At 38.4% G+C, this 20,701-nt stretch overlaps 1 protein-coding gene across 3 annotated transcripts in view; it reads left to right on the forward strand.

The window, feature by feature from the left end:
* Nucleotides 1–20,701, forward strand: part of TBC1D19 (TBC1 domain family member 19) — a 141,232-nt gene that overhangs the window by 44,304 nt on the left and 76,227 nt on the right. The window contains exons 8-11 of one of the 3 annotated variants that reach the window (XM_066385012.1): nucleotides 961–1,071; nucleotides 8,675–8,747; nucleotides 17,539–17,577; nucleotides 19,560–19,672. In XM_066385012.1, the coding sequence (XP_066241109.1) occupies nucleotides 961–1,071; nucleotides 8,675–8,747; nucleotides 17,539–17,577; nucleotides 19,560–19,672 (336 nt within the window). The remainder of the gene's footprint in view (nucleotides 1–960; nucleotides 1,072–8,674; nucleotides 8,748–17,538; nucleotides 17,578–19,559; nucleotides 19,673–20,701) is intronic. The other 2 variants (XM_066385013.1, XM_066385014.1) reach the window with 2 other exon arrangements.

Genomic DNA, 20,701 nt, shown 5'->3' on the forward strand with positions numbered 1-20,701 from the left:
TATTTATAGAAATAAGATTCTTAGATGAAAGGATATGCAAATTTATATTACCTTTCTATCTCCTTAATTTTGAAAAGTATATAAATTGTTTTATTAGCTTGGCTTATGAAAATTTCTTTTGTTTTTCCATTGGGTTTGATTTAGAAGTGATACCCTTCAATATTACTTCACTTTCTAAAAACATTCTCGAAATTTGTTTTTAAAAGGGTTAGAGTTGGTTCTAAAATTTTCCCTGGGAAATTATTATAATCAAACAATTTTTATTTTTTCTTACCATCAAAAATCTTTTCTTTATAACTAAATTCTTTTTTTTTTTTTTTTTTTCTGAAGCTGGAAACCGGGAGAGACAGTCAGACAGACTCCCGCATGCGCCCGACCGGGATCCACCCGGCACGCCCACCAGGGGCGACGCTCTGCCCACCAGGGGGCGATGCTCTGCCCCTCAGGGGCGTCACTCTGCCGAGACCAGAGCCACTCCAGCCCCTGGGGCAGAGGCCAAGGAGCCATCCCCAGTGCCCGGGCCATCTTTGCTCCAATGGAGCCTTGGCTGCGGGAGGGGAAGAGAGAGACAGAGAGGAAGGAGGGGGGGGGGGGTGGAGAAGCAAATGGGCGCTTCTCCTATGTGCCCTGGCCAGGAATCGAACCCGGGTACCCCGCACGCCAGGCCGACGCTCTACCGCTGAGCCAACCGGCCAGGGCCCTTTATAACTAAATTCTTAACTTTTTAGTGTTATCTTGTAGCTCATCAGTTGGAATATTAACCCATCCTAATTGAAAACGTTTATGGTATTTTAACATTTCAATACAGTTTTACAGTGTTTAAAATGTTAGTGAAGTATATGCAGAGCGCCAAGTAGTTTTTACTTTTGTGGTGAAATACCAAGAATATCACTGACAATTTTATAAGTGTAGGCATCCTATAAAAAAAACTAATCAATTTTGTTGGATTTGTTTTTGAAGGTATTAATTAATCTTCGCAACCCAAATTATGAAAGTGGTGATTCTCTTAGTTTCAGGACTCATTTGGGCTTAATCCAAGTTCCTCTGAAAGTGAAAGACATCCCCGCATTGGTAAGTAGAGACCTCCGACAATCAACTAATATATTTGGACGACAACCACTAAAAAACTGTTTTAGTGCAGCATATATTCAAACAATAGGACAATGTGCTCATTAAATAAATAAACGAAATGAAAGTTTCTTTCTTTACTGTAAATATGTCACATAGAGAGTGACTTGCTCTGCCAGCAGGACGGAAGGCGAGCTTGTTGCACGGAGCTATAAACGCCTTGGCTTCTCCTCATCTTAGTAAACAGCGTGGATTTACGAGACAGCTTGTCCAGGTGCCTGATGCATGGCTATAAAACAGATGGAGACAAATTGTGACTTTTATAAAACTGTTTAAAGAACGTACTCTGTATTTACTTTGACCAACATTTATTAAGCTCCTAACACGGCGAGGCAGCGGAGGAGACGAGGGAAAGCCGGAGGAGCGGTCTGTGCTCTGGGGAAGCTCACATCTGGGCGAGGCCGCCAGTTTTAAACCGAGCCGTCATGGGAAGGTGGGGATTTCCTGACGCGGGAGTTAAGGAATCACCTCGAAACAGAGAGCACAGAAACGTCAAGACTGTGTTTGGTGAAAGAGAAACAATTTGAGACTCGGAGTCTCTGCCAGCTTCCTATCTGTCTTTCTCTGCTCTGCTTTGTTGTACTGGAGCTGGACCGTAGAAACATTTCCTTTTGGCCAGCTGGCCTGGTGTGAGGCTTTGTGATGGCGGCTCTGGGGGACACGGCGAGGCCGTCACCGCGGGAGAAGGAAGCTTCCTCTCCTGGTTCCATGGGTGGGAGCCGGAGGGCGGCACGCGCAGGCCCGGTAGCCCTCGCCTGGGCAGCCCACACCGCGCCAGCTGCAGCCTGAATCCTCGGCGCCGCGGGCGGGTGAGTTGCTGCCACCACCCCGTCTTCACCGAGGCCCGAACCTCAATCTTGTGGGCGGAGGACCCCTTCCTGAATTCTTCGTTCCTTCTTGGTTCAATTTCTTTCAGCCTAGAAGTCACAGTTGCTCCCTGCATTTGCTGATTCTATTTTTCTGTGTTCACATTTCTGGTATAGTTTCTATTTCCTGATTGAACACTGCCTGTTACAAGGAGCAAGATAATTTTCTACATAGAACTTTGGAAAGGCTTAAGGAGTGGATGGAGGAACTCTTCAGATCAGGATATGTCTTTAAAAATGACCAAAGACTGCTCTTAAAGTTTTTGATGAGACTTTGAAAAGTAAGAGGCATCAGCTGCCCCCGGTCAGGCCTCTGCCAGCAATGCTTTGGGGATTCTAAAGTAACTGTAGTGAATTCTATTAAGTCACCTTTGCCTTCAAATGGAAAAATAAAAATAATTATTTAAATAAAATCCATAGTCTAATACTAAAAATTATATTGGAGACACCACATGTTATAGACGGCCACAGTGAATCAGAGGGCTGAAAATGTAGACTGTGGGAAAATCCATAATCAGAGGGGCTGGACTCCCCAGGGTCCTACCGCCCTGCATCATCAACTGACTCCTTTTTCCCGTGGGAGACCAGGGAAACAGGAGTTCATTAAACAGAATCAGAAAGGCTGTGAACTAACTCAGGAAGGAGACACTGCATTGAAAACAGGAATTCAGTGAAAGTTGACCAAATGATGAGATTAAAACCCTCACCTCCTGTCCCTAACTAGTCTTCGCCTTCCATATTCTCCACCAACTCTGGAATGGCAGAGAAAAGAACTACCAGAGCTTTGGACAACCCTTACAGAAAGGATAGCTGGCTGGCTGTAACACTGCCTCCGAGTGAAGCCCGCCACCCCCTACTCCCAACCTGCAGACAGTTTCCTGTTAATATTTCATTACCTCATTCCTAAATGTGAGTGACCAGCCTGAACAAATAAAGAAATAATAGCCAATTTAAGAAATAAATACTTATAATGAACACTAATAATTGTTTCAGGTTTGAATTTACATTCATATTCACAGGATACAATAGGTCATAACCTGACATCAGCTTTACTTAGATTTGTAGAGTGATACAGGACAGAAGACAGCATGTCAGTATGTCAGCATGCCATGATCAGGTGGATCGTCACTGGAGACCGTGGAGCCAACTAGATAGCCCTGACAAGGAATACAAACAATTGGAAGTGACAAGGTCAAAGAGGCACAACATAGGGAAGTCTCTTGCACAATAGGAACCACTTCTTGTAATGCACATGAGTAGAGCTTTCAAGTCCCCTCCAGGAATACCATACTAGGTAGCTAAGGCATGTTGCCCAGTAGATTTTTATAGATGACTCATAATCTTCTATTTCAGATGTAAGTTACTGATCAAAGGTTATATTTCTTTTTTTCAGTAAATAACATTGCTTAGTAACATAGCCGGCGTTCCTCTTCACATCTGTGTGTGTGTTTGTGTGACCCAGTACATTTTCAGGGCATCAGTGATGGAAGATAAACCCAAGGTCACCGTCACATAGAGCCTCTTGTTAACTACCTCTTCCCAATAGAAGACTTAGAAACACCATTAGTGTTCTCCAAAGATATTACTCATGAATCAAAAACAGAATTTTATTAGAAAACAAAATAGGGTATAAAAGAAAGCTTTTAGGAGTAAAAATATATGGTATGCAAAAAGAAAAAGAAAAGATCAGTAGGAGAGTTAAAATCAAAGCTAATGAAATCTATCAGAAGACAGGGCAAAAGCAAAAAGATGAAGAGATAGAAAATAAGAGCGGAAAGATTTTTGAAATTAGAGACTCAATCCAGGAAATCAACAGTTGACCCGTGGGAGTCCCAGGAAGATAAAACAGAGGTAAGGGAATTATTAAAAGTTCCAAGAACTGAAAGACAGAAATCTTCTGTAAGGAAAGGCCCACCTATGACCCAGTGCCATGAATGCAAGATGACCGCCTACAAAGAAGACTGCAGCCTTTTCATAGAAGAACAGCAGAGTGCATATAAACTGGCAGAAGCCAAAGAGTGGCAGTGGACTTCTCAGCAGTACCACTAGAAGCCAGAAGATTTTGAAATAATGCCCCTAAAAATTCAAATGATTATAACCCTAGAATTCTGTATGCAACCAAAAGTTAATCTAATACGAAGTTGGAGTAGACACTTTCAGATGCACGTAATCTAAAATATTTACTCTTATGCAGGGAGCTGTTGGTGTAAGTGCTCCGAAACAAGGTCATAAATAAAAGGAGCAAATAGGCCTGGCCAGGCGGTGGCGCAGTGGATAGAGCGTCGGATTGGGATGCCGAGGATCCAGGTTCGAGACCCCGAGGTCGCCAGCTTGAACCCAAGGTCGCCAGCTTGAACCCAAGGTCGCTGGCTCCAGCAAGGGGTTACTTGGTCGACTGAAGGCTGCGGTCAGGGCACATGTGAGAGAGCGATCAATGAACAACTAAGGTGTTGCAACACGCAACGAAAAACTAATGATTGATGCTTCTCATCTCTCTCCATCCTGTCCCTATTTGTCCTTCTCTCTGACTCACTGTCTCTGTAAAATAAAAATAAAGAAAATTAAAAGGAGCAAATAGGGCACTCGGAATGGGATTCAACCTAAGAGAAGAAGAATGTCCAGAATGACGAGGAAGAGGTGTTCCAGGACAATGTTGATGCGACAGAGCCAGAGCATAGTGATCCAGACTGGAGCAGGAGGCTGGTGGGTTCCAAGATGAATGCCTACAAGCAACAAAACCACCAGAAGTATCGGTGACCTGACAGGTTTGACCACATGCCAAATTATATTGAGGAGGGTCTTTTCAGAGTTGACAAAGGTTGAAGGGAGAGGCAAATAATTAGAGAAAATTCTGTAAGTGAAGTGAACTGAATGAAAAAAAGTACAAGAAAAGAAACATTATAGCGTATTATGTGGCTCAGCAGTGAATAATATTTAAATAGTCCTAATAATGCAAACTCTTAGTATAGGTTTAATCAAGAAGTGATATGTAATTATATGGAAATGATGGAGAGAAGTATTAATACATGAGCTAAAATCCCTGTTTACCATAAAATATCAATAGGTATCTGAAACTGCCATATTAAAAATGGCAATATACACTTATTACTTGAAATATGGAGATACATATCAGAAATAAGGCTGAAAGTGGTTGTCCCTGGAGAGTTGGCCAATTGTGAATTTTGTTGTTGTAAAAAGCATTATAGCTGATTTAACTTTTTAAACTACTTGCTTCATGTAGAGACAGTATAGGTGATTAGGTTCTGAAGCCAATTAACCGGTGTTTAAATTCTTACTCTGCCACTTACTGGCTGTGTGACCTTGAGCAAGTTTTCTTGACCTTGAGCTTTAGCTTTCTTATTTATAAAATAGGGATAATAATATCTCATGGGAGTGTTATACAGATTAATAAATTAAAATAGATGTTATGGTTTGAATTGTGTCCTCCCCCCAGAAGGTATGCTGAAGTCCTAACCTCCAGCACCTGTGACTGTGACCTCCCTTGAAAATAGGCTTCATTGCAAATGCAATCAAGTTAAGACGATGACTGTTGGAGTCGGGTGGGACCTAAATCCAGTATGACTAGTGTGCTTATAAGAAGAGAAGACACCGAAGAGAGAGGCGCAAGGAGCGTGTTTTATGACAGTGAAGGTAGAGACTGGAGTGATCCGTTTATAAGCCAAGGAACACCAATGATTGCTAGCGGCATCAGAAGCCAAGAGAAAGGCGTGCAGCGGGTTCTCCCCTAGAGCCTTCAGGGAGAGCATGGCTTTGTTAACACCTTGATTTTGGATTTCTAGCCTTCTGAATTGTGAGAATAAACCTCTATTATTTAAAGCAACCCAGTTAGCAGAACACAGTAAGCAGTATATAACTGTTCACTGTGACTATTACAACTTTGATAAAAAGTTAATTTTTTTAAATCAAGTAACAGCAGCTTTTATTTTATTTTTTTACAGAGACAGAGTGAGAGTCAGAGAGGGATAGATAGGGACAGATAGACAGGAATGAAGAGAGATGAGAAGCATCAATCATTAGTTTTTCGTTGCAACACCTTAGTTGTTCATTGATTGCTTTCTCATATGTGCCTTGACCGTGGGGCTACACCAGACAGAGTAACCCCTTGCTCGAGCCAGTGACCTTGCGTCCAAGCTGGTGAGCTTTGCTCAAACCAGATGAGCCCGCGCTCAAGCTGGCGACCTTGTGGTCTGGAACCTGAGTCCTCCGCATCCCAGTCTGACGCTCTATCCACTGTGCCACCGCCTGGTCAGGCAAAAAGTTAATTTTTAAAAAGTAATTTTTTAAAAAGAAGTGTTAAAAGCCCTGTATCAGTAGTGGTTTGCACAAAATGCTGTAGCTGTATGGAAGAAAAAGTGGCTGGTTCTTCTGGAAGTGGTGGGAAGTCTCAGAGGCATTACAATTCGAACAAGTTTGAAGGAGCTCGCTAGTAAAGAAAAGGAAAAGTTGGTCATATGTGTAAAGGGCCATCATGTGTGTGAGTGGGACTAATCATGTCATCTGTCTGTCTGAAGGGACCTGGAACTGACGGGTTCATTCTTAGCAACTGAAGAACAGAAGCTGTGACTAATTTTCAGGAAGTTGTGGCTATACCCAGTAGGATTATGGTTGGTTCTTCTCTTCCTGCGGTCCTTAGGGATAGTTGTCCCTGCTTCCTGGGATTGCAAGGCTTGGATAGACAGTGACTCTGATTGCAGGATGCATGGTTTATCTGTGACCCTGATTTGTCTGTGAGTATTGAACTTGGTGAGACTCGGTGAGTCTGTGATCCTGTAACTGGACTCTATCTAGTTCACAGTGTTGTGTAGACTGATCCACATTAAAAGGAAATTCCTTGAAACTGAAATTTATGAACCCTAAAATGAAGCTGCTGACTAATTTCTGTTTACCAATTCAAGTGGAACTGGAGCTTCGTAGTGTGGTTTAGTATTGTTGAGCCCCTGCTATGTGTCACCTAAATTCCGGAGGTGCAGATGAGTATGAGATGGCCCTTGTCTTCCAAGAACTTCAGGGTAATGGGGAAATGGACAATAAGAAGATAATTTTAATGTGATGTGATTCTGTGATTTGACAGAGGTTGAGAAATGGTAATACATGTGCATAGAGAGTTGCCTGAATCAGCCTGGAATACCAAAGAAGGGGCATAACATCTGGGGGGGTTGAAGGAAATCTGAGATTAGAAGCCGGGTCTACTGATGTTGAGTGAAAAATAGTCCAGGACAGTGAAATAGAAAAAAGATGTTCAGGGTGTTTTCTGCTCCTAACATGTTTTAGCATAAGTATAATTCTCCATTGTGATTATATTTAGAAACTGACTAAAGTGTTTGTTGGATTTACATCCTCTGTAGTATGAAAATAAAATATATTTTAAAAATTAAATACATTATCATTAATTCTGATGATTTCAACAAAGGAAGAGTTTAAAATAAATGGAAGACAGTGGTTGAAAATGGAAGCATAATGTTAAATTTTTACCTCTTTAATCTAAGAATTGGTAACATATGCAGTGCTTTTTAAAAGTATAGATGAAAATCAAGTTTAGTTAAAAATTGAAATATAATGGTAGTTATTTAGTATCAATACAAAAATGAAATGTGAGTGCATATTAGGCTCAATAACTGTCTTGTGAGGGACACTAATAAATTACTAACTTAAATAATAATAGGTAATTGGGAAGGATTAAAACTAATTTTATTTTTTAAAGGAGAAGGAAGTTTGGTTTTAGCAATTGACTAGTAACAAAACAATGAGGGAATTAAATATTAATAGAAATATTTAATTAGGAAAGAATAATAATACAAATAATGTGGGATTGTTATATATTTTAAAAATAACAGACAAATATGATTACTTTCCTTAGACATTACTAAATAAGTAGAGGAAGTCTGGAGACTAAATTTAATTTATTCTTATTTTAGCAGAGCACTTGATAGTCTAATTTTACTTAAGAATTAATTTAAGTTGTTTTGGATACTTGCAGTGGTTAGTTGATTAAGCGCTGAGGGAAGTGCAGTACCATAGAAAGCACAGATACAGAATTATATTGGCAGTTTTAGACAATGACTTGAGAAGATAACGTTGATAATTGTTGCATAGAGCATGTGTATATGTGTGTTTCAGGAAAGATTTGCATATTGATAGTGCTTTCCTCAAAGCACAATTCACTTCTTACTTTACTGATTAGCTTATTACCTAAAATAGCAAAAAATCAAGAACTATTTTCAAAACATTTTTTTAAACATTGGCGTCACTCATATTGGTCATAAAACATCAAAGTAAACATTTTTCTTAGGTGGAAGAAATTAGAAACACTACTAAAGTCTCTCCATTGGAGAAATATTGTGTCTGTAAGTTCTTTTCCCATTATGTACTACTTTTTCCTAAAAGCTTTTATTATTTTTATTCAGGTTTCATATGAAAATAAGAAATGTAAATGTTACATAGCTATACTTGTAGTAAAAAAAAATTATGGTTCTTCTTAATTTTGAATTAGTATATTACTTTTTAAAGGTTCAATAATGTCCTTTTCTTTAGATATTTGAAAAAAGCAAAGATTCATTTTATATTGTACTTTTTGTTTATGCTGATGTTTAGGTAAAGGTGGGTCTTTGTACATGTAGCAAAGTCTGAGATGTGTGTTAATTCTGTGTGTTATTTTTCAGAAAGAATTATTTGTAGAACTCGGCTTAACTACAGGACAACTAGGTATAGATGATTCTACACAAGTGCCTCCTGGTTAGTATTTCTCCCATAAGCCATATAATTAATGATAAGTGAGAATAAGGTTAAGGTTTATCTTGCCATTTCCAAATTAATCTAGTAACTTTTTGTAACTGAGAACAAAGCATGTTTTTTGCCTTTTCTTGGTTACTATTAATTAATGAGTAGAATCCTGTATGTTGTAATTATCAGAGTGCAACTAGATCTTGTCTACTTATTTGAAGATCTTTAAAATAGTTTTGAAAAGTCATTGCACATGCGTAAGTCACTTGTTGGTAAAATCTTCATTGACAGCACTTATATTTCCTGTTACTGGCCATGACTATTTGTTTTTATTATTTTTCATATAAACTTAGGCTTTAAAATTAGTATCTTTTAAACCTTAATTACCCAGAATATTTCCCTAACTTTTCTTTTTTGGTGCATAAATACAAGGTGTTTTTAAATAAAAGGCGAGATTGATATTTAGCTATAATAAACAGGAAGTAAAAAGTGACTTAATATATGGGAGGCCTATATTGTAGTGAAATAATACTAGACAGGTGTCAGGAAACTTTTCTAGTCTCTCATCTGCCCCTGGCTAGCTGTGTCTTGGACAAGTAGCTTTCTATCTCTTGTTTCTTCTTCTATAAAATAAGGAAGTTGGCTATTTATTATTATTAGGAATAATAATAATAAACAGTATTGAGCATATGCTATGTGTTATATGTGTGTATTACCCCATTTTAATCTCAGCAATCTAGAAAGTATATTACCACTTTAAAAACTTTACTAGTTTTTAATGCTTTTGGGAAAGTATAGCTCATAAGAGAATGAGGTCAATGGATTTTTATTAATTGGATACATACGGATTAATCAATTGAGGCCCCCTCTTAACCTCTTTCAATCTTTACTCTCCATGTCAAAGATAACCACTATCCTGATTTCCTGTCAGCATAGATTAGTTTTGCCAATTCTTGAACTTTATATGAACATATAAGTATGTAATCTGATGTTTGACTTCTTCTGTTCACTGTTGTGTGTGTGAGATTCAGCCATATTGCTGTGTGTATTTATAAACCTTTGGGTTTTTTGTTTTTTGAGTTTTTTTGCATTATAGTATCTATTGTGTCAGCATAACATACACATTTATTTATCCATTCTACTGCTGATGAGTATTTGGCAAGTTTCAAGTTTGGGGCTATTACCAATTAGGCTGCTCTGAACATTCTAACATATATCTTTTGTGAATATCTGTTGAGTATATACCTAGGAATGCAGTTTCTCGGTCCTAGGGTTTGTGTAAGTTCAGCTTCAGTAAGTAACTGCCAAAGATTTTTTAAAGTGGTAGTAGCAGTTTACACTTCCACCAACAATGTGTGAGGGCAGTGGTTGCTCTGTATGCTTGTAATGCTGGTGTATTCCATCTGATATTATTGTCTGACTATACATAATAATGGATCTTATTAGATGGGGTTGTGCTAAATAGACAGTTTTTCATCTTGTTATTTCTGAAAGAAAAAGGCATCATCATTTGGCCCAGCATTTCCTGAAGGGTGTTTCATGAAGCATCATCATATGCCCTGTGAAAAACAAGAGCTTGTCAAATAAGGTTTGGGAAAGGATGTGCTATATATAATACTTTTTTAAGACATGCAGTTACATGTATGTTACTATCTTAAAGATAGTATCTACATGTAAAAGTATCCTAAGTACACTTTTATCATAGCATCTCCTAATCACATTTTACCACAGAACCTTTTTTCCAAGCAAGATCTATTAATACAGTTAAATCTATTAACATAATGGTCTTCAGAGCATTCTTTGAGAAATACAGATAGGAAATTCTGATTCTGACATTTTTCTCCCCCTCCTTTTTTTTTTTTTTTTTTTTAGCTAGAGAGCAAGAGCGAGAGAGACAGGAAGGGAGAGAGATGAGACGCATCAGCTTGTAGTTGCAGCACTTTAGTTGTTCATGGATTGCTTCCACGTATGTGCCTTGACCAGGGGGCTCCAACTGAGCCAGTGACCCCTTGCTCAAGCCAGCAACCTTGGGCTTCAAGCCAGTAGCCTTTGGGTGGGCTCAAGACAGCGACCATGGAGTCATGTCTGTGGTTCCATGCTCAAGCTGGTAGCCCTGTGCTCAAGTTGGTGAGCCCACACTCAAGCCAGCAACCTCGGAGTTCCAAACTTGGGTCCTCAGCATCCCAGGTCACCACTCTATTCATTGTACCACCACCTGGTCAGGATGGTTTTGATATTTTTGGTTTCTTATTCTTGGACTACACAATGGTACTTAGAAAGCAAAATTACTGTATTTCACATAATCGAATGGTTAAATTTTGTAATGAAGTCTTTTTATTACATACTACTGTCAGTAATAAAACACTATCATCCACTTAAGAGACAAGAATTGGTTGACAACTTATGATTCTTTGGTAAGTTTCAGCAATCATAGCTAATTAAAATGAAACTAGTATTGCTATTTTACATGCAGTCTTTAAAATAAACATGTTCAAATACTTTAGTGATAGACAATGATTATATGTTTTGAGAGACCCCAAACATTTTACTGGGTCATTGTATAATCTGCTCAAATAATTACATCAGAGCCAAAATAACCTAAAAGAATAGGATACTCTCATATATTCTATTTTGTAAAACCAGCTGTATGAAAAATTATCTAATACTCAAAATATTAACAAATGGAAAATAGAAGTACAGCACCATTTTGTATTTAGCTGGGCTAAACTTGGACATCACAGAATAAACTTTCTAGAAAATCTTAGCCAGGACAGGTCTCCTTTTTCCTCTATGCCCAGATCTCACCGCCCTCAGGCCACTCCTAAGTGCCTGAAAATGACCTCTCTCCTCAAAAGAGAATCAGGTGTCCAGATGGCCACCACATTGCCAGGGAATCCAGGATCTACATACTCAGTCACATGTCAGTTCATGAACTCCAGCACACAGTATCCCATTTATTAGAAAAGGTTAAGAAGACTATTCTAATGTAAGAACCAAAGAAAGCTTTAAGCAGTAAAAGCCAGAACAGGAAGAAAAACTTTAAGACCAAATAAAAATCATGTGTTAGGTCAGGCCTATATTATTGTTTTTTCAAAGGTGTTTTTTCCTTGCTCAGCTGTTTTACTCTCTTTAACTTGTGATTATTTAAATTTTAAAATCAAACTTTTGCTATGACAGTCCTGAAGATTCATAAATTGAAAATGTGATTAGTAAAAAAAGAGAAGGCATGATATAGCCAGAGAAGTTTTTCTTTAAAGTAGTACAAGAGAAAGTATCAGTGAACTTAAAATAATTTTATTATTGCATATAAAGTGCAGTAAGATATATGATGCAAGTTCTAAATTTGAAAAAAATTCAATGGATAAAAAATGATGTATAAAAATTAGAAAATAGCTTATGTTAAATAAGTAAGTTGTCACATAAACTAATAATCTGTAGAATTATTTATTAGGTAGCTTTAGTTTTACTCTTTAAACTATTGCGTGTTGACCCCCCCCCCAGATTATTTCAACCAGTTTTGAATTTTTTATGATTTATATCTGGATGAGTTAGATTCTATCCTTGCTACATATTGAGAAGTTTATTATTTGTTATTTGTATGGAAATATGACAAATACTAAATCCTGGTGTGAATTTAATTTTATGTATTCCAGGAGTACACTGTGAAGACTTGCAGAGTTAGGGTAGACAATTAGAGGCAGAGGGGCACCCTAGGGGAAGCCCTGAGTGGACGAGAGTGCGAGGCCTCTCTGACCTTGTGCTAGAAACAGCAAAGCAGCAGGATAAGATTCAGCAACAAGAAAATGTGTTGGCTCTCAGAACAGAGATTAGAGGTCAGCATGTTCTTGTCCTTTACTTCACCCCCTGAACTTCTGCTGTCTGCTCCCTTGAGTTATTTGTGCTGGATAGTAAATATCTGGGTAAGGCTGGGGACGGGCTTCAGTCCTTCGTCTGCTGACAGGGGCTGTTCCCTCCCCTCTGCCCCTTGGAGCATCTGGTCCCTGGGTAGTTCATTGTCACTGTGACAACCTTTCATTTAAATAATTTTTAATTTGGCTAATTAATTCTAAAGCCTAGACGAACTATTCTTCATGTATCTCTTTAATACAAGGGAATTTTTCAGTACTCTTTTTTAACTTACTGGGTTTACATGGTCTGTCAAACTTACAGCTTTCAAGTGTACAACTCAGTATCACACCATCTACACACCACGTTGTGCCCCCCTCAGTACTCTTTATTTGAAATTATAAATATTCTTTAAGAAGAATTTTTATATAAATATTTTGATTATATAAATAAATATTTATATAAATATTGCTCTACTTTTACAACCATTAATTTTACTTGGCGTTGTCTTCACTATATCACCATTTGACTTAGGTGAACTTAGGTTTACTTCTGTTTTTTAACTATAGTAAATTTAAAGTTATGTTTAGAAATTGAACAAATTCATTTTTGTGATTTGTGAATTATATTAAATAATGTCAAACTATATAACAAAAAATGTTGATTAATTTTTATTGAAGAATCTAACAAATCTAAGTGGCAGCTCCTCCTTTCTCAGGTGGTGGGGAGACAGAGCAGGAAGTTGAGAACCTGTATGGCTTCGCCAACCAATGTCATCCCAATAAGTTCAACAGAAAAAGAGGGAAAGAAACAGCTAGTACAGTTAAATCTTGTGACAGCTGTGACCACGAAGTAGTGGACAGAGATATATGTGGCTGGAGGGAAGGGAGTATGAGCTTGGGAAAGGTATTTTGTTTTATTTTGAGGTATAAATTTTATACAGTGAAATGCACAAATTTTAAGCATTTAGCTTAATTAATTTTTTTTTTTTTTTGTATTTTTTCCGAAGCTAGAAACGGGGAGAGACAGTCAGACAGACTCCCGCATGCGCCTGACTGGGATCCACCCGGCACGCCCACCAGGGGGCGACGCTCTGCCCACCAGGGGGCGATGCTCTGCCCCTCCGGGGTGTCGCTCTGCCGCGACCAGAGCCACTCTAGCGCCTGGGGCAGAGGCCAAGGAGCCATCCCCAGCACCCGGGCCATCTTCGCTCCAATGGAGCCTCAGCTGCGGGAGGGGAAGAGAGAGACAGAGAGGAAGGAGAGGGGGAGGGGTGGAGAAGCAGATGGGCGCCTCTCCTGTGTGCCCTGGCCGGGAATCGAACCCGGGACCTCTGCACGCCAGGCCGACGCTCTACCATTGAGCCAACCGGCCAGGGCCTAATTTTTGAATATATATACATCTCTTTAGCCACCACCCGGGTCAAGGTGCAAAACATTTCCAGAAATCCCCCTTATGATGACTCCTCCCAGTCAATACTATCCCCGAAAGTAACCCTATCCTGTCTTCTGAAAGCAATGGTTTGTTCTTAGAGCCTCATTTAAATAGCATTCAAAATGATTGTGTAGTGTGTGTGGTTTCTTTTGCTCAGCATAGTGTGTGTGAAATCATTCATGTTGTTTCATGTAGCAAGAGGATTTTCCATTGCTGTCTAATATTCCATTCTGTGACAGTGCCTTAATTTATTTCTTCCTTCTGCCATTGATGGACACTTCAGTTGTTTCTAATTTTGGCTAATATGAATAAATCTCATGCACATTCTTGTAAAAAAAAAAAAAGAAACTAACTTTCTCTGGAATGGGGAGAAGAGCTAAAAGTCCTCCCCCTCATGATTTTATATTCCTTTCTTTTAGGTTTTGCTATAATTTTTAAGTATCTCTTATAGAAGTATGGCATACATACTGAAAGGTCACAAATCCTAAGTACACAGATTAGTGGATTTTTACAAGTGAACACACGTGTGTAACCTCCAGTGAGATCAAGAAATAAAATATTACCTGCATCCTTAGGCACACTTTCAGACTCTACCATCCCCTACCCCTCCTGCCATGGGTAACAACTATCCTGGCTTCTAGCATCATAGGTTAATTTTGCCTGTTTTTGTACTTCATAGATATGAAATCATACAGTGTCCAGGCGTCCCCAAACTGCGGCCCCCTGAGGCCATTTATCTGGTCCCCGCCACACTTCCGGAAGGGGCACCTCTTTCATTGGTGGTCAGTGAGAGGAGCACTGTATGTGGCGGCCCTCCAACGGTCTGAGGGACAGTGAACTGGCCCCCTGTGTAAAAAGTTTGGGGACCCCTGGTTGTATTGCAGTTATGTATCATTCATTCTCATTGCTATGTGAATCATTGAATATACCACTATTTATCCATTCTTTTCTTGATCATTTGAGATGTTCCACTCTTTGGTTATTATCAGTAGTGCTGCTGTGAATATTCTTGCATATATTTCTTGATGCACATATATACACATTAGGGTGTATACTTGAGAATAAATTGCTGGTTGTCATAGTATATGTATATATTCAATATATTCAATGTTAGTAAATGTTGCAAAATAGTCTTTCAAAGTGGTTGTATTAATTTACACTCCTACATTTATATGAGTTCATTTGCTCCATTTTCTTTGCATTTAGAATTATCAGTCTTTTTTATTTTAGCCATTGTAGTGAGTGTGTATTTTATGTTTTTTTTTCTTTTCATTGATTAGAAAGATTGGGGGTGGGGGGAGAGACAGAGACAGAGACAAAAACAGAAACATCAACTCATTGTTCCACTAGGGATCAAACCCGCAACCTGGACATGCTGGGATGATGCTCTGTCCACTGAGCCACCTAGCCAGGGCTTGCTTTCTTTTTTCTCCTCCTCCTCCTTCTCCTTCTTCTTCCTCCTCCCCCCTCCTCCTCCTTCTATCCTCCTCCTCCATCCCTCACCCCCTCTTCCTTTCTTCTTTCTTCTCTTTGTCTTCTTCATCTTCTCTTCCTCCTCCTCCTTCTTCAACTTCATTTTAGAAAGAGGAGACAGAGAGAGTGAGCGAGAGAGAGAAGGGGTGGAGGATTGGGAAACATCAACTCATAGTTGCTTCTCATATGTGCCTTGACCCAGCAGGCCTGGGGTATCAAACCAGTGTCCTCAGCCTTCCAGGTCAACTGACTGTCCACTGCGTCACCCACAGGTCAGGTTCATATGGTTTTAATTGCATTTTTCTGGTGGCTAATATGGTTGAGCACCTTTTCATATTTTTTGGTCTTTTGAATATCTTCTTTTGTAAAGAACCTGTTCAAGTCTTTTTCCTGTTTGTGTCAGTTAATTGTCTTTTTCTTATTGACTTACTAGCAATTCTTTGTATCTTCTGGATACAAGTCCGTTGTCACATATATGTATTGTAAACACATTTTCCTACTCTGTGACTTACCTTTTCACTTTTAATGGTGTATTTTAATGAACAGAAGTTTTTAAGTTTTAATTTGGTCTAGTTTATGAGTTTTTTTTATCATTGGTACTTTAAAAACAAATCTTTGCTTCTTTCATATAATTTTTTTAAATGGCATTGTATAGTGGATTTTACCTATGTAATATTAAGGCTTTTTAAATTAGATTCGCTTTAATGTTCCATGGCCTCTGCCTCAGACTCTTTGAAGAGCTCGGTAGCTGAGCAACAGAGCAATGACACAGATGGGCAGATTATTGCCCTATAGTGGGCTTGCCAGGTGATTTCCTGTCAGGGCGCATGCAGGAGTCTGTCTCTCTCTCACTTAAGAAAAATTTAAAAAAAATTGCTTTAATGGTAAATTAGAGTAGGAGTAAGACTTTGCAAATGAAGCTGTCAATATGGGTTTTTGAGTTGTAACTGATATACAACATTACATCATTTTCAGGTATACTTATTTGATATTAGTATATATTGCAGAATGATCACCACCATAAGTTAATGTCCTTCACCATACATAGTTACAGAACTTATTTCTTGTGATAAGAACTTTTAAGATTTACTTTCTTAGCAACTTTAAGACATGTAATATAAGATTAATTACAGTCACCATGCAGCACATTACATCTCCTAACTTACATATTTTATAGAATTTTTACCTTTTGACTCCCTTCACGCATTTTCCCCCCACCTCCACCCAGAGGTGAATTTAACAGTGGGCACACTGGGCATGCGCCCTGGGCCCTGACTTCTGAAGGGCCCCACAAAACCCCAACTTTACACTTTTTTCTAATATAAGGGGCCCAATATTTTCTTCTGTGCCCGGGGCCTCAACTAATGTTAATCCACCTCTGCTTCCACCCCGACCTCTGGAAATCACCCCCAATTTTTTTTGTGTGTGTGGCAAAGACAGTCAGAGAGAAGGACAGATAGGGACAGACAGACAGGAAGGGAGAGAGATGAGAAACATCAATTCTTCGTTGCAGCACCTTAATTCACTGATTGCTTTCTCATACGTGCCTTGACCAGGGCGGGGGGGCTACAGCAGACTGAATGACCCCTTGCTTGAGCCAGCGACCTTGGGCTCAAGCTGGTGAGCCTTGCTCAAACCAGATGAGCCTGTGCTCAAGCTGGCGACTTCGGGGTCTCAAACCTGGGTCCTCTATAATATATCCTAGTTTGAAACTCTATCCACTGTGCCACCTCCTGGTCAGGCCCAAATTTTGCTTTTGATAAGAAAAAAAATCAAAGATGAATGGACTGAAACATTTTTATGTTTTGAGAAGACACTTTGTTTTATTTTAACAAAGGAAAATTAGTTTGTCGGTTTTTTTTTCTTCTGATTATATTTTCTAACTCTTAATTTCTACAAACTTTAACTAACTTAGAAAAAAGGATTTTATGCATATAAATATAAATATGCTTAGAGTTTTCTATAGTTCAGCTTTAAAATACCCATTTTGTCCTAAATGTGGCTGATCATATTTATGTTTAATAATTTTATTTTTTTTTATCATTTTTAGAACTTTTTGAAAATGAACATGTACGGATTGGGCAAAAAGGTAAGCTTTTGATTACATTTATTATAAATTCTGAAAATAAGTCAGTCCTCAGTTAATAATGTGTATATATCATAGACCCCCCCTAATTGAAAATTAATCTCTAAAAAGCTAAACACTTAAAACAGTAGTAATATTTAACTAGATAGCTACTATAATGGCAGTCTCTCTGAAGAGGGGAAATACATCATTTTGGCTTCATCAATAAATGTCAGATAAGAAGTACACAGATGGTTCACTAAAAAGGAAATAAATGCAGGCACACATCCTTCAAGGATGTTAGCATAATCCATTCAGCCGCAGAATTTAATTTTAAAATCAAAAAGGCAAGTTCTCTCTTTGATGCACCCACATACACTCATTAGTGTTAATGGGAATATGGTTGCTCAGGCACCAGGAGAAAAGGGGACCGTCACGCTTCCCGATGATTGTTCATGATGGTAAGACCGACCAGCGGAAGCGGCTCCCGTGCTCTGGGGAAGGTCATCCCCATCTTCTGAAGATTTTTTCTTTGTCTTTGTAAATCTACTTTTATCTTTGAAATACAAAGTATTAATAAGTCTTTGTGTCAGAATGAACCTTCTATGGCCATTATATTGTCATGTGCTAAACTCCCTAGTATAGTTTTTCAAAATCATATTTATTTTAAAATTTTTATTTGTATGATTTGATGTTTTTATTAAACACATTGCAAATTTAAAATGTCTCATTTTTTAATCTTCATACCTCCTTGTTTTGTTTAGTTTTGTCATCTTCATTTAGTATAAGATTTTTTCCCTTTTAAGAAGAAAATATAAAAAAAAACAGTACTGTTAGACAAATGTCAGCAGTTGTCTAGAATATCATTTTTGTTTTGTTTGTTTTGTATTTCGGGAAGAGCATCTTTATTTCCAGACTTAATAGCTGATATTTTCACTAAAGAAAGCAAATGAAAATGAAAGCAAAAGTATAATATATTGATTTTATGAACTTGGCTGATTATGAATAAATTTTGACCTTTTTAAAAGGTTAGCAGATCTTTTTTGTTTTCTTTTTAAAATCCCTCTTTTCTTTTTGGCTGATAGCTAAGAAGTCACCTAATAGGATGGAGATCTTATATCCTTTATAGTTCTTAACCAAATATTTCAAATACTATACTAATTCCAAATACTAGAGCATTTATGATGCAGTAGACTATGCATAAGAAATTTTGGGGTTTCTGTAGATAGTACTTTACTTGATCATGGAACCCAAAAATTATTATATATATGCAGCACTAGTTTCAGGTCCTAGGACCTAGAGTTAAAGCAAAGTTATCTCAAAGTAACTACATTAAAAACTTCTACCAGCAGGGTAGGATGTGGAGGAACTGAAGGCTTAAACTGACAGGGCTGCAAATAGGGCTGCATCAAAATACAGAGCGTAAGAGGAGATTGTTATAATGTGATGTAAATATGTTAGTTATAAAGATGAAATGTTAGCTTCTCAAAAGACTTTTTTTTTTTTGTATTTTTCCGAAGTTAGAAGCGGGGAGGCAGTCAGATAGACTTCTGCATGCACCCGACTGGGATCCACCCGGCATGCCCACCAGGGGGCGATGCTCTGCCCATCTGGGGCATTGCTTGGTTGTGGCAGGAGCCATTCTAGCTCCTAAGGCGGAGGCCATGGAGCCATCCTCAGTGCCCAGGCCAACTTTGCTTCAGTGGAGCCTTGGCTGTGGGAGGGGAAGAGAGAGATAGAGAGAAAGAAGAGGGGGAGGGATGGAGCCTTGGCTGTGGGAGGGGAAGAGAGAGAGATAGAGAGAAAGAAGAGGGGGAGGGGTGGAGAAGCAGATGGGCGCTTCTCCTGTGTGCCCTGAGCAGGAATCAAAGCTGGGACTTCCATACATAGGGCTGATGCTCTCCACTGAGCCGACTGGCCAGGGACAAAAGACTTTTGATTAAAGATTTCAGTGTTATTTCTTAAATTATGAAATTTCTAATGAGATTTTAATACTCTTTTGCTAGTTCTAGCAGAACAAGATAGTGCTGCTGCTCAACAGTATGTCAGACAAGGGAGTCCCACCGCCCTGAGAGCTGAGCTGTGGGCTCTCATTTTGAATATTTCCAGTCAACCTGAGGTAAGAAGAAAAAGGATGAGCCAGATTTGAACTGTTGATGCTTTGTTTTCCAAAGACCAGTTATTCAAAATGGAAATACTTTTGTTTTTTAGTCTATATTTACCCCTTTTTTGTTTTTAAAATTACTGTAGTTTGAGTTCTAAGATGAGATTAACATAGTGTAATCACTGTGTGTAACACAGAAGTTTCTGTTATTAATAATTGGGTAGTGTGTACTTGTACATACAACAGAACAATAATAAAATGTTAAGAAAGGGAGTCTGCCCGTTTAGTGCGTGGAAATGTGTGGTGGGACGGAGAAATAAAAACGGCGCGGCACAAGCAAGCGGCACTTTGTCCCTACAGCTGCTTGTTTTTATAGTTCTAAATAAAATATGCACTGTTTTTATGGTTCTAAAAATTGACAGATTGTGTGAGATATTACTGTTTTAGGTGTAAGAACATTTTATTTTAGGCAATACAATGATTATGAAGAGAAATCACTGACAGGTGATAGATTCATTGAAGGAAAATTATGTTAAGACATTGTTTTTGAAATATTTTTAGTGGGGATTTTTTAAAATGGATCATATAAGTCATCCATTTAAATATTTTAATAAAGAACAAAATAAAAGTTCCCTAGCCTAGTGCTTAAAAACATGGGTTTTAGAATCGTATAGACCAGTGGTAGTCAACCTGGTCCCTACCGCCCCCTAGTGGGCGTTCCAGCTTTCATGGTGGGCGGTAGCGGAGCAACCAAAGTATAAATAAAAAGATAGATTTAACTATAGTAAGTTGTTTTATAAAGATTTATTCTGCCAAACTTAGCGAAAATCTGACATAAAGTACTTGGTAAGTAATTATTATTATATGCTTTAACTTGCTGTCACTCTGCTTTATAAATTTTATAAAGTAAAGTTACTTCCCTACTTTATAAATCACCATTACTGTGGAACCAGTGGGCAGTTAGAAAATTTTACTACTGACAGAGATACAAAAGTGGGCAGTAGGTATAAAAAGGTTGACTACCCCTGGTATAGACCTAGTTTC

This window comes from Saccopteryx leptura, chromosome 5, assembly GCF_036850995.1.
Source record: "Saccopteryx leptura isolate mSacLep1 chromosome 5, mSacLep1_pri_phased_curated, whole genome shotgun sequence".
In the NCBI taxonomy this organism is placed as follows: domain Eukaryota; kingdom Metazoa; phylum Chordata; class Mammalia; order Chiroptera; family Emballonuridae; genus Saccopteryx; species Saccopteryx leptura.